Raw genomic sequence first — 14,705 nt, 5'->3', positions numbered from 1 at the left:
TGAGAGGAGGAGCGGGGATCAAGAGGTGGCAGTTATCTCCTAAGGTGACTTTTCACTTCTAGGAAAGGGGCGGGGTGCTGGTCAGTTTCCCTGCGTGGCTTTGGGAGCCAGGGATGTTCTTACTGTGACTTCAGCACTGGGTGAAGGGGCTGGCTTGACAGCCAGGAGATGGACGGCCTCCACCTCTCTCGGCCAGGTTCTCATCCTGCCTGCGTCACCATGGGATCTGAGCACCTTCCCACATGCGGTCACTGTAGTGACTGATAGCTGTCACACGTGGTTCGTTCTCTCTCCTCTCCCTGGGGCATGTCCTAGGGAAGCCCCGACTGGAGCTCTCTCTTGCTGCAGGCTGCGGCACGACAAGTGCATCTGCCTCAGTTTGCTTCCTTCAGAGTCGCCAGTAACTCCCGCTAGCTTTCCTGACTCATGCCCTCCTTGGGACTGGCTTATTACCAAAACATAGTTCAAAAACTCCATAACAAAAGTCCTAAACAATTCATTTCTCACCCAGCAAACGTAGTCCTTAAAATCCTCTAGTCCATCAATGTGGCACGTACCCTGCTCCAGCATCTTCCACCACACCTGGCTCCTCTCCAGCTCTCTCCTGACCTTTCATTAGGACAGCCCTTCCAGGTTGGGTGCAACCCTGCTCTTCCCCCTGGAAGCCCCCATAGCTTCTCTGCTGGGAGTTCATCCTCACCAGGTGAGCATCCCTCCCTCCCCCAGCCCGCAGACTTCTCCAGCCCTCTGGCTGCAGCTCTCCAGTGTGGAGGCATCAGGGGGTAGCTCTCTTCCAGGCCCTCCACTGCTCCCCTGCCTTCAGCCCACTCCAGTTCTCCAAGTCAGCAGGCAGCGCCCTGGTCTTCATCCCTCCGGCCCTGGCTCTCGGAGGTGTGATGGGGTGTTCACCCCCCGCCCCACCAGAGGGAAGGAAGCGCAAAAGGGGCCAATGAGTGAGATAGGCCCCACGTGAGGGGGTTAGGCTGGAGAAGCAACCCTTGATTGGAAGATGGGGCTCAGCTGCATAGGCAAAGGCTGGGCTAGTCTAAAGCCAGGAAGCGGACAAGAGAAATGGCAGCAGAGAGTCTGTGCATTGGAGAGGGAAGGAGGGAACCCAGGGCAAGAGTAGGACCCTGAGAGCCGGGTCCTGAGGGAAGGGCGTACCCAGAACAGAAGAGGGAGGAGAAAGCCCGTCAGAGGTGAGTAGGAAGCAGCCCCGGGAGAGAGCAGCAAGGCTGGGGACTGAGCAGACCTCGGCTGCATGTTGTAGGGTCCCAGGACTGGAACCTGGAGTAGTGGGTGGGCCCAGGTGCCCCCACCAGCCACTGACGGCGTGTCAGTGCTGGGACAGCAGGTCCAGTGAGACTCCATACCCCCCAGCCAGGTCATTAGGGGGTACGTCACGAAGAGGAAGCTGCAGCTCCTGGAGTGAGAGAGGATGACAGGGAGATGTGGGGCCTGGAAGAGAGCTAATCCCCAGAACAGCCAGGAGGAGCTGCGGCCTGTAGCAAGCAGAGCGACCTGAGATGGGGGTCAGCCGGCAAATCCTTTGTGCTGCTTTCTTGCCTTCGGCTTTCCCCCAGGAACATCCTACAGCTCCCGGTCTCTGTCAGCTCTCACCTGCCGACCTGCCACCCCCAGGCAGAGCTCCTCTTCCCCTTCCCTGGCTGAGTCCCTGACAGGGCCCAGGTGCCTTCTCTTAAAATCCAGCTGGTGAGTGACAGGTGTGCTGGCCTTTTTCTTCTCAAAGGCTGCTGCCACCCGAGAGTTTTGTTTTGGGAGAGTTTAGTTTGGGGGGGGTGTTTTTACATGGTCAGACTGCCCTGTGGTCATACGACAGAGCAGGGAGCAAAGAAATGCACCATGCGCTTGAAGCGGAAGGGGGGAGGTTTTTGTGATGAGCCTGGTTCCTGGGGAAGTTCATTCCACAGTCTCGGACCAGCTTTATCCGTATGGCAGAAAGTCCCATTGGGCCTGAGGAGCAGAGCTTTAGATATGCTGGGCCCAGCTCATTGAGTGCCTTGAAGATAAGGATGGAGACCTTGCATGTGGCTTGCTAGTCAATGGGAAGCCAGTGTAGACAGGGCAGGACAGGTGTGATGTGCTCACTGTAGCCCTCGGTTGCTGTGGAATGCTCTGCGGAGTTCCGTACCAGCTGGATTTTCCTAAGAGCTGATGGCTTCATGCCAGCTCTGTTGCACTGAGGCAGGCCAGAAGGCCAGATGGGACGCACAAAGGCATCTCACTGAGGCCAGGCTTTTGTCCACCAGGATGGGGTGGAGTCTCCTAATCAACCAGATGGGGTAGGAAGTGTTACTTGTAGATGCTGCTAGGTGAGTGACGATGGCCACGTTGTTAGGACTGTTCTCCCCCCCCTCCTGGGGGTGGTGGTGGTGGGTTAATGGAGGACGTCAGGCTCTTGATAGGTCCCTGTTTACCCAACATCTAATTCATTGTTCATGCTGCCAGAAGCCATACCCAGAAGCTGTGTGAGAACTCAGTGTCGGCGAGGAATCCAGTGTTCCTGGACTACGGACTGAATTGACCAGTTCTGGGTGCATCCCTTCAACCCCAAGAGACCATGGCTGCAAACTCCTCCAAGTGCTTTCCTCTGCCCACCAGCATCACCTCGGTCTCATTCAGGTTCAGCGTCAGCCAGCCGTTCCTCATACACAGGTTGGTCTGGTCCAAGCACTGGGCCATCTTGCTGGCGGTGGAGTGGCCGTAGGCAGTGAAGGATAGGTGGAGCTGAGTGCCATCTGCCTATGAGTGGCACTGGAGCCCATGTCATTTCACCAGGTCACCTGGGAGCTGCATGCAGATACTGACTAGGGCTGGAGAGGCATTGATCTTTGTGCGACTCCACAGTAGGGGGGATCTAGTTGTGGGGGTGCCGTTTCCCATCACTACTCATTGGGGGCGTCTCTCCAGGAAGGACTCAGACCAATTTAGTACATTACCCTAGACCCTAGCCACCTCACTTAGGCAAGACAACCGTGTCTCATGATGAACGGCGCTGAATACCGCTGAGATGCCCGGGAGGAGGAGAATGGGGGTCTGCTCTCCATCCATCGACAGCAGGAGGTCATGCAAACAGGCTGTTTTGTCTATTCCTAGAGCAGAGGCAGCTGCAACGCGAACTTCCCATGCGCACCTCCTCCAGCCAACAGGCTCCCTGCCTGCACTCAAGGACCGCCCCACCCACAACAGCAAGGGGTGTACAGTCACCATGGTCCACCCATCCTGCTGGGCACCCACAGTACAGATGTCCCAAGGGCAGGGTAATCACACGCCTTATGCTAACAAAGAACAGTTCCTCTGGCAGGGAAGTTCTAGGAGTCCCGGCCATGGTAACTAATGAGAAGCTCCTGGACAGTATTTTCCCATTAACCTCCACACTGCTCTATAACACACTAGGTGAACATCCTGCAGACTGGCTTGTGGTTAAGGCCCAGCACCGAGGTCGGGAGACATTCCCAGCTCTGCCACAGAACTTTAGTTGGCCTTGGACAAGTCACTTACTCTGATCACCCATCCATGTTTGTGGAGCGCTTGTGGTATGGCGGTAAACTACCACGGAAATGCCTCTATAGAAGAGATGATTGAGCAGAGACTGCTGCTTGGACCTGGTCTTTCCACATACCCCATCCCCATCTTGGACGTAGCCTCTTGCGGTCTTGTCAAGAACGTTAGCTCCTTGGGGAAGGGACCTCCTTTTTGTTACGTGTGCATAGTGCCTCGCACAATGGGGCCCTGATCGAGGCCTCCTTGATAACAGTGATCCCTATTGCAGTAGATCCCTGAATTAGTTCGGCCTCCTTGTGCCTCTATTTCCTCATCTTTAAAATGGGGACAGGAATTCCAGTCGTATGGGGGGGTGAGAGGCTTACATGTGTGAAGTGCTTTGGGATCCACGGAGGCAGGGCACTGTGGAAATGCTAAGTATTATTGTTAATAAAAGCACACACATACTATCTTTCCCTGCGATGACTGCTTCAGTTGCAGTGAGATTTTTTTTTTTTTTTGGGTCCACACCACCATTCCCATTGCTACCACCTCCCCTGGCACCGCGTCAGCATCTCCATCATAAACACCAATTTCAACGGTATGGGACCAACTTGCGGCTTGGCAACGCATCGCTGCCACCCCCCCAGGACAAGCCCCCATGGAAATATCACCACAGAAACCTTCTCGGCAGCTTCTGCCGCTCTCTTGGCCTCATGAGCTACCCCTCTGTCCAAACCTGGATCTCCCTGGCCAGCTCAGTTCTGTGTTGCCCAGATACCTCGGTGATGGGCTTGGTATAACCTGAATAGACAGATGCTGAATCTTCAACCTGGTTGCTGTATTTAGCTCCACTCAGGGCTTTGGAGTACAGTTTATAAGCCATACAAAGTAAAAGCTCATTGCACTTGGCAAGGGCTGTAGGCCACAGGGTCATCTCCACATGCGGACACCCAGAAAGTGGGGCTCTCTCCAGTTGGAACGGGACAAAGATTTTCAGTGGGGGAAATGTGGGAAGAAACATCCAGTAGCTGGTATCCTCTGGGCCCAGCAACTGCCCGAAAGAGGACTTCGCCTGTTCTCCTGCTCTTGCGCTGAAATTAATCACCTCCAAGCATCTATTTAATGGCAGCCGGCAATAAATTACACCATTCCTTGGGAAAGGCGTGGAGGCATCGGGGGCGGTAAAACGGCTGCACTAAATGAGTGAGTAATTTCCTAGCTTAATTATTTCAGCATGATTCTTAATCCCCATTACTCTGCTCCTTAAGGAGCCTTCACTGCTGCTCCCAGCGGTGCCTTCTGCTCAAGCTGCCTCTGAGCTGTGTTTGTAGATCCAGCTGGGCCAATCCAAGCCTCCCAGCTGCACTACGCAGGGTGACACAGAGGTAGGAATCTCAGCTCACGAGCCATCCATGACACAATACCACAAAATTACCTGGGGCCTTACAGAATCCCCTAGGTTTCCATCCTTGAAAGGCCCAATCCCGGAGAGTGCTTGGCAGCTAATTAAACATCAAAAGGAATTGGAGGGTTCTCAGCACCATACAGGATCCAACCCAAGACAGACAAAACAAAGAGATGATGATTTTGCCCTTAGTATGAATGAGAACAGTTGTGTTTAAAAACGTCAAAGCCAGTGGTGGTGCTGAGACTTAGGCTCAAATGTGGTAGCTGGTAGGTTAACCATGACCAGCGAATATATTTTTAACACAACTGTCGTCCCCCAAAAGGGCAAATCTTGATCTGATCTGGCAGATAGACATAACACGGTCCAAAGGCTGGAAGCAGAAGCTAGACACAGCCAGACTAGAAAGGAGGTACACACTTGTAACAGTGGAACAACTTATCCAGGGAGGTGGTAGATTCCCCCCACGTGGGAGTCTTTAACTGAGACTGGCTGTCTTTCTAAAAGATCTTCTCTAGCTTAAACAGAAACAAGGGGCTTGATGCAGGAGTCACTGGGCAAGAGATCAGACCCAATGATCCCAATGGTCCCTTCTGGCCCTAAAATCTGTGAAGCCAAGAACCATTGAAAACTGGCTTTTACGCTGTGCTGATTCAAACGGTTTAATTAATGTTTCCTAACCCAGGATTTCCCCCAATATAGATAATGCCTGAGTCGGAGCCAGAGCGGTAAGTAGAACTAAGGTGTTCAAGACTCAGTCCCGCGTTTGGACCACGTCACCATGCTGCCATTTAACAATTTCCTCGCAATCACGCAGGAGACAAAAACGAAACCAGAATAAGTCAGGAAGAGAGAGGAGGCAGAGAGGGAGCCCAATGCAATATAAATGGTGTCAATAGGTTCAGAACAACAAAGTTTAACGGGAATCTCTTCGGAGGGAGAAGGGTTTACCTACCATGGGCACATCGTCTCCCCAGGAAAATGCCTTCTGTGTGTTGGGTAATTTCAAGACATTTTTATAATCTCTACATACAGTATGTGTATATTACTTCTTCTAGGCAAACGTACAATAAAGTCCTCTGCACTCTGTGGATGCATTCCTTTTTCTGAACACTCATGGAAATTAGATATTTAGACATCATTAACTAGAGCTGTGCAAGTGACTGTATTTTATTTTCTGCTAAAAATGTACAAAGCAGAAATTTTTGTCAAAAAATGTTCATGGAACTTTAGTTTTTATCAAAAACTCCCCCAAAACTGAACATTGTGGGATTTCAGTTGTCAAAGGCCAAACGTTTTTCAGGTTTTTGGTTTGTCAATAAAAACCTGAAAAATTTCAACAAATGGAATGGGTCTGACAAAAATTTCTGCTTCACAAAAAAAAAAAAAAGGTTTTGATGAAAATTTTTCAGCCAGGCACTACCTTGGTAACGTTGGGAATAACGAGAAACTTTTGATCACACATCAGAGAAAGAGCAAAGCCACAAAGCAGCAATTTGTTGCACAAACTCTTCATTCACCTTTATTTAAATATCAAAAAGCACCAATTAACAAAAGACATTTAGTATCAACAGTGACTATGGAATTCTTTATTAAAAATAGCTTCCTTTAACACATAGCTAAGAGTTTCACACCAAACAAAGCCCAGCACGAGCATAGAGACCACAAAGCGAAAGGTAGTTTTGAACATACTCCGTTTCATGGCTCTTCCAAGGAATATCACCCTAGCGGTGATGGACACAGATTCTTACGCTTCACAAGCCTGTTACTGCTAACTTAAATCCTATGCTGCCCAAGTCAGTGCTCTGGCTACTCTTGATTTTGCAAGCAGTAAGATAGCATATTGACATCGAGGGCAGAACCCTTCACATTGAGTGGCACTACATTCCTATGTCTGCTAGTTCAGTTAGACGTAATTGCTTCTCTAGTCGGAGTCCATATTTTCAGGGGGTTATAGAACTTCATTTCTAAGATCTTGGGCCTAATTCTTGGGCCTAATTTCCCCAACACCCTTGAAACAAAACAGTACGATAAGGCTGGGCTGCTTAAACACACTAAGAGCACAATTAAACCTGGATCCCCACTGGCGTAAACACGTCTAAGCTGTGCCGATGTACCCCAGCCAAGGAGTCGGCCTGAGAAGTGGAGTTGTTGGGGCTGCCTGATTTGGAGGATGCTACAAGATGCTTCCCATTGGCACTGGAATGAGGAGCAGTGGCAGGGAGTTGACTGCAGCCTTCAGAGCTTACATCTGAGGTTCGCTCCCATTCATTTATGTGCTGAATGTACCCATGCACCAGGGAGCAGCCCAGCCCACAACCGGACTGTGTGGAAGGGGAGAGCGGGCAACCGCAAAGTAAGTTCGACTACCATTTAGCCCCTCCGAAATCCACCGGCTCCCCTCCATTTGCTAAAGATCTTCTGGACCAGCCCTACCCCCAACCTTGGTGCTCCTTAACAAACTAGGAAACGCCAAGTGGCTCTCACGGGGTATGTCTACGCAGCAAAGAAAAACCCGCAGCTGGCCTGTGCCAGCTGACTCAGGCTGTGGGGGTGTTTCATTAAGCCCGAGCTCTGGGTCCTACAGCCCAGGCTCCAGCCCGAGCCCAGATGTCTACACAGCAGTGAAACAGCCCCGCAGTCCAAGCCCAAGTTGCCTGGCACAAGCCAGCCACGGGGGTCTAGTTGCTGCGTAGACATACCCATGGAGGAAGGACATTGTTTTTTAAGGGGGAAATTCAAAGTCATTTCCACATTGCCTGCCTGGGTAACACAGAAAGCTGGAGTCATCTCTGGCTTTCATTTCAGTGTCACAGTTCACCAGGGAGGGAGCAGGCGTTTGCTTTTGAGGGCTGGAGCTAGGTGGGCTGTGTTATCCGCATGCAACCTTTGAGCATGACCCTTCTTGGTGGCTTATAATACATGGCATGACTAAGTGTGGGTTCACGTATAACTGTCAAGCACTCAAGAATCTTCTGCCCAATGTTCTCATCTGTCCTTTTAAATCCTGTGCAGTGACACCTCTGTCCAGTGGACTGCACCAACGGCAAGGCAGCAGCAGGGTGCTGGGTTCATTGACCACTCGGGTGGAGGTGTCCTCGTGAGAGGGCTTTGGGTGTGACAATGCCTAGACGGGTTGTCTCGCTCAAACGAAGGATGCAGGACGCAGCGGGGTCCACGTGGCAGTTGTACAGTAATCACAGAATTTTTGAGAACCCCAAATGGTTGCATTTAGTGCTGTTGATGTCACCATGTTTCACAAAGGTGTGTGACATCACAATGGGGAAACTGAGGGGTTACGTGCCCAAGTCAGAATTGGGAATAGAACCCAAGTCTCTTGATGCCCAGTCACCTACCCTAACCTCTGGACCATGCTCCCTCCCTGCCTCTACTGAGCACAGAGCGAGCCCACGAAGATAGCAGTGATTTGTGCCAAAGCGTTCGGGTTTGGAAATTAGTTACATGGCATCTTTGGTTGTACTTCGTGCCAGTGAATGTACATGATCCGAGAGCTGATACTCTGGGCAGTTGAGCGAAACACTATCTGTCAGTCCCTCCTGGAACAAATCCTGCAGGGTAACTCACACCCTATAAACAACCAGCCTCAGCCCCCTTAAAGAGACGCTTCTTCCTGAAAGTTTCAGAGTGGCAGCTGGTACTTGGAAAAGTCAGAAGCTCTCTGAGCTACTACAGCTTTCCAAGCCTCTGCATATATAATTTCCCCCCTACAGGAATCTGTCCTGCCCTGGAAGTAAATACGGTGACGTTAACATCAAGCACCAAATCAAAACGATACGGTTACATGGTATCAACTCCATCCCAAGCCCTGGCAGAGGAACGAGCCAGTCCCCACCCCAACACCTGAACTGAATTGATCCCCAAGGAATCTAACAGGCTCAAAATTCCCACTGCCGTAGATGGGGGCAAGGAGCTAGAGCAGAAGATGGGCCTGGTGCTGGAGGTGGGGAGCACCACCTGTGAAGGGCTGAGCACCTCCTCACATGCTGCCATCACCAGGAGTCGAGGGTGCTCAGAACCTTGCAGGATCAAGCCCACTGTCCCTAAAGAGGATTGTTAACCTTACATCATCCTACTCTGGAGCAGAGCAAATGAATGGATGAGATAGCCAGCGGCCCTGGGTGTTAGCTCAGCCTGGATGGTTCACCAGCGGGGTTGAACATTATGTCTCAGCGATGCTGACTCACAGGTAACACATCGCATGGCGGTAACACAGGCAGGCATGTACAGACCGGGATAGCCATGATCTCTACCTGATAAAGTCAAGGAAGGAGAACGCTGCAGAGCAGAGTCACACTAAAGAGACAAGCAGGGACCTGTAACTGTCCAAGCAGGGACCTGTAACACCAGCAGAGCCAAGGAAGCCTCTACCGTACAGAACACATAACAGCTTGTCTATAAAATATATATCAAGGCAAGAAACTCCCTGGATCTAACCTCAACCAGCTACTGACTTACTACGTGACCTCAGTTTCACTAGGCCTCCTAGCATCTCTGTCGCCCCTGCAAGAAAATGGGGTAAAAAATAGTTGAAACCTTAGTGGAAAGACACACAGACATTACAGACCCCTCTGCAACCACTGCAAACCTGAGGGCGAAGCATCTGGCGGCTGACTGTCCCCAAGAGAATACATTACAGGCCCTTCTCCAGTCACTGCGAACCAGAGGATGCTGCACCTGAGAGCACAGCTCCCCCAGGGAAATATGTTGCCAAAAGACCTTGAAAATAAAAAGTGCCTGGCTACTGGATTTGCGAGTTCACACGCAAACTCTGCTTTCTTCCTGTTCGCTGATAAACACGCTGACCGAATCCTGTGCATGCCTCGCAATCCAGAGGTTTCCAGGGGGGCATACTGGTGACCCCGGGGCAGCACAGTAGCCCACCCTGGCTACGTGGTCAGTTAGGCAGCAGTCGGCCGGAACATATGGGCGTCTGTATTTTATTTACACACAGCAGACCCCGTATGCTTCTGGCAGGTGCAAGGGTGAGAGATTTTGCTAACCTCCCATTGCGTGTGTCGATGGAGGCTGCCCGTCTGAGGAATGAGAACCAAACCACCTGCCCCAGAGTTCCATTTAATGATACCGAGCTACTAACTAGGACATCCTACTAGGAGAGGGAGGAGTTTGGAAAGAGACAAGCCCTCTTGGTGCTTTCCTAGGACCTCTCAGTTCAGGATTTTCCTTTGCCCTGTACCCTCTGTATCTCCCCATGTCAGGAAGGTCTAATGGGGAAACTGAGGCTGGCTCTTAGTCATAAGGTGAATTTGCCTTGATAATATTTACTTCTCCAGCCTCTATCTCCCAAGCAGCAATGATGGCCAAAGTTTGCCTTCAGATACTCCCATTCAGCCCTCATTGTCTTGCATAAGTGTGACCAAGAGACAAATTTGGCCCTAAGGTCCACTATCACCAAATGCTTAGACTATCCTCTGACCTAATTCCAGGGGACCCCACCGAAGCAAGGTTCTCACTGACCATTCCCTGTGTGTGAAGTTTTACTGGGGATCTTCCTGGTTGCTGTAGATGCTTTCGATCTTGAGGTCCTAGTGCTCCCATGATGTGACATGTCCTGTATGGATCTCCTTGGCTTCACTGCAGATTAGGTTATACCATTGGGATTTCTTATGGGGTTCTCAGTGCTTTTTGCATGCTGGATCAGATGGGAATGTCTGGATTTGATAGGAATTTCTGGAACTATCCTTGGAAACTTAGTGACACCCATTAAAAATCACCTCCACCCCCTAAAGTTTAAAATGATGGAGACAAAAAAGAGAAAAACTGCACCTGCAGTTCTCCTCTCGGCGCGCCCTCGGTAAGTTGCCCGGCCAGCACTCCTCCGCTCTGCGGGAACACACATCGACAGGATGCTAAATCACAGAGATAAAGAAACGGAGTGGGGAAAATAAAAACAGCACAATCAACTGGGTGTTTGCTAACGACCCCCCTCATGCTCCCTCCGTCCCTCAGTGCAGCGAGGAGCCGGGGAGGAAATGCTGACCTCGGCAGATTGCAATTATAGTTCCAATCAATCTTTTATTAGCTTGTTGCTCTGTGGTGAAGGGAGGAGATGAGCCAGGCAGATTCACAGAAGGGGGGAAATTTCACCGCTCACCGCAAAAATTTCAATCAAACTCCACGGCAGCTGGCTTGATATGCAAAGTGACCGAGAGATGCTACCGTGATGAGTAACTAACACCCTCCAGGAGCAACGTTGGATGATCAGACACTGTGAGAGAAAAAGGCATCGGCATGTGACAACTGTACCTTTACACCAATGCAAACTGGACTCCCAGCGCCAGGTCATCTCCTGGGGGGCGAGAGGGATACGTGACAAAATGTGTCAACGTCAAGCAACTCAGTATCCACATTAGGCATGCTGAAAAGTTGCAAACTCTTTTTAGCAAATGTGTCTGGTTTGAACTAGAGACAGGTGGAGGCTGCTCAGTCTGGATCCTGATTCTGAATGCCCCAAAGCTGGGCTTTGGTTGAACCTGTTTAAAGACAGTGAAAGTCAGACTCAGATCACACTTTGGATTTGGAAGGGTCCCAAGTTTGGGGTATCTGGATCCAGGGGTCCGGCTCAGGCCAATATCAGAATAGGAGCCCTATGAGAAAGGCAGAGCTGGTGCAAACGTGTTTGGCTCTGAGGGGTGGTATGGGTCAGCTCTACATTTAAACCAAATGCTTGTTGTGTTGATATCATCTCTCAGCACAGCACTGGGGCTCCATTTCATTAGAGTCTGACCCACAGTAAACACACCAGTTAAAAATAAAGAAACCAAGGAGCTCTGAATATTACAAACTCCTCTTGGGGCCGAGGTGGATTTATCCAGGCGGGCATTTGGCCTGTACATTTGGGAACTAAGCAGACAGCATCTCTGACACACTAAACAATCATTATATGAACCTGTGAGATCATTAGAGAATGCTGGCTTCTAAACCAAGAAAACAGGTTATTTTCCCTGGACCTGAACTGAACAACCTGGAATTCAACACACATTGAGAAGGGCACTAAATCCTTTGTGGGAGGCCCATGTTCCATAAATACCTGTATCCTTGCACCCTGCTATTACCACAGTGGAGAAGAGGAGAAATCACCATTAACAAAAGTCTAATTCAGAGTCCTCGGTTCCTCTTTCTTTCCTGACTAGATACTCTGTCATCCTTGGCTTTTACAAGCCTCGCTTTTCCCCTGGAATACTTAACCAGACTGCTTTCCTCACCTCTTTGCATGAACCAGATACAGATGGGAAAAGCAGCTGGATCACAAGGCAGTGCTCACTGAAAGCAGCGGTATGGAAACCACCACACTGACTACAGACTTCACCTTCTGTCCTCTTAGTCTTGCTGCATCTCCTTGCGGTTTCCTCTCCTCTTGGAGGGGTACAGGGATGGGAGAAGGTGATCACCCTGCAAAGCCCCACCGCACACCGCAGGACCACAGGGTTTTCTTAGGCCCTGTCAGCTGCAGACAAATCACTAGCAAACAGACTCCTCCGCGTGCATTAGATATTAGGGGGCTTGCATTTCCATTCAGAAATGCTCCCCCCCTCCACCCCCAACACACAATATTTTTTGGCACAAGGGCATAACTGTTTCTCTGAAATGGTTTCAGAGCTCACCTCATGTGGCTGTTCTGTTTGGGTCACACATATCCCTTAAGCACATGGCTACAGGAAGCCACAGCCCTCTTGCACACCCCTCACTCACAAAACAAATTCCTATCCTGATGGTTGTAAGATGCGCACACCCTCATTTCTAGGCAATTGCTGCAGTTCTTGGCTGGCTGAAGTCCTCCAGCCTCTCATCATGCAGTATAATTTCCCACTAACAGACAGCACTGTTGAAATATACCCAACTGGGCAATGCGGCTTCCCGGCACTAAAGAGAAACAGAGTTAGGTTTCTTTAATCCCTGTGCCTTCCTCAAATCTCTGTGAGGAGAATTACTGCAACGGCAAAGCTCCAAACACACCACCAAGAACCCGGGTGCAAAGGGCTGCAGGTATGATCAATGGGCTCCACTTAGCCTAATCTGGTCACAACAGTTCATTCATGCTAACTCAAGAATGACCAGGCAAGCTGAAGTTAAACAGGGGCTTGGGAAGGGGGTTGTTTTAAATAAACCAGATTAAAAGATCATTTATTCCAAAATTAAAACGCTTACAAAGCCGCCTCCCTGTGTGACGGGGCTGGGGGAACCTGGGACATTTACTGTTACCGGGTTCCGGGCCAAATGAACGTATCGAAAAGGAACACAAATCAGGAGGAAGCCTCCTCCCATCTTGCTGTCCTGAGGTAGGTGCCAGGCCTAGCCTGGCCGCTGCGTTTCCTGAGGCGTTCGGCTGCTGGACTGTTGGATGGACCAGTGCATGAAGAGGCCAGAGAGATGCTGAATCCAGGGAGCTGACCTCACAGCCTGGGCTTGATCTGCAGCGGCTTCCCTGGAAGGAGAAGGAGAAAGCGGAAGGTGAGTGTTGTGGTGACATTAGTAGCTGGCAGTTTGGGAATATAAATCTATGGCAGAGGAAGTGGTTAGAGGTGAGCCCCAGATGCATTGTGGGAAGGGCAGAGGGGTCACAGCACTGGAGAGGATAGCTATGCACACATGCTAGACGTATAATTTGGGCTTAGAGGGGCAAACTCTGCTCCCTTATCCGTGGCCAGGCCCCTACCTGCACGGGGGAATAGGATTCTGAGAGCACACACCTGGACACTGGGCAGGAGCTCCCTCCATGGCCACGCCCAGTAAGGATCTTACAAGGGGGCCAATGGATCATCATCTAAGCACAGCCACTGGCCATGATCTCCATCCCCCAATGGCGCTGTGATAAGAACAGGGGGAGGGATAGCTCAGTGGTTTGAGCATTGGTCTGCTAAACCCAGGGTTGTGAGTTCAATCCTTAAGGGGGCCATTTAGGGATCTGTGGCAAAAATTGGGGATTGGTCCTGCTTTGAGCAGGGGGTTGGACTAGATGACCTCCTGAGGTCCCTTCCAACCCTGATATTCTATGGTTCTATGATCAGGGGTTAGCCTAGACTGAAGGACAGTGAGAGCTCCCTGTCCTCATCTTCAAATCCTCCGCTGGGCCAGGAAGCTGCTAGCTCAGGGGCCATCTCACCTTCTGAGCACACTGCAATATACACCTGGCTGAACAAGCTGCCTCGCAGTGACACCCAGCATGGAAGGAAGTGGCCACCAGACCCCCACCACTAGCCAACCCTACAATTTGTTTGCCAGGGAACTGAATCACAGCTTCCAAAACGGGGTCTCTCATGTGAGCTATGAAAAGTGCCTATGGATGCTCTGGGCAGAGCAGAGCATAATGCTAATACGTGGGAAGCTATACTTTGAGCAAACTGCCTACCTGTGGGCTGTGCCAATGCAGGGTGCATTTTAGACAGTCTAGTGGGTAAGACGAGAGGTAAGAGCTTAGGGCACTGTTGTTGGCTCTGTTACTCATTTGCCATATGAGCCTGGGCACGTCACTTAACACAATACCATTATTTCCTCTAGAGCCTCAGGTTCCTCATCAGTACACTGGAAATCCTATTTCTATCCCTTGTCATTGCTAGTGATTGCAAAGCGCTTCGGGATCCTTAAATGGAAGGTCACCTAGATGAGCACTGAGGGCCATGTTACAGCTCTGACTAGGAATTGTGTATGTATTTTACTTACACACACACAAACCCCAACACGGCACTAGCCCATATTTCTTGGCAGCTGTGAACCACTGGAGAATTCCAACCCTTGGGCGGATGCCATCCGGTTG

At 50.6% G+C, this 14,705-nt stretch overlaps 1 protein-coding gene across 3 annotated transcripts in view; it reads right to left on the bottom strand.

The window, feature by feature from the left end:
- Positions 1 to 6,407: 6,407 nt before the first annotated feature.
- ZC3H3 (zinc finger CCCH-type containing 3) overlaps positions 6,408 to 14,705 on the bottom strand; it is a 349,381-nt gene continuing 341,083 nt past the window's right edge. For all 3 annotated transcript variants that reach the window (XM_048841821.2, XM_048841824.2, XM_075124896.1), the window contains one exon: positions 6,408 to 13,376. In XM_048841821.2, coding sequence (XP_048697778.2) covers positions 13,345 to 13,376 — 32 coding nt within the window. In that variant the 3' untranslated portion in view covers positions 6,408 to 13,344. The remainder of the gene's footprint in view (positions 13,377 to 14,705) is intronic.

This window comes from Caretta caretta, chromosome 2 (assembly GCF_965140235.1).
Source record: "Caretta caretta isolate rCarCar2 chromosome 2, rCarCar1.hap1, whole genome shotgun sequence".
Lineage (NCBI taxonomy): Eukaryota > Metazoa > Chordata > Testudines > Cheloniidae > Caretta > Caretta caretta.
This window is presented reverse-complemented; position numbering and strand designations above follow the sequence as displayed.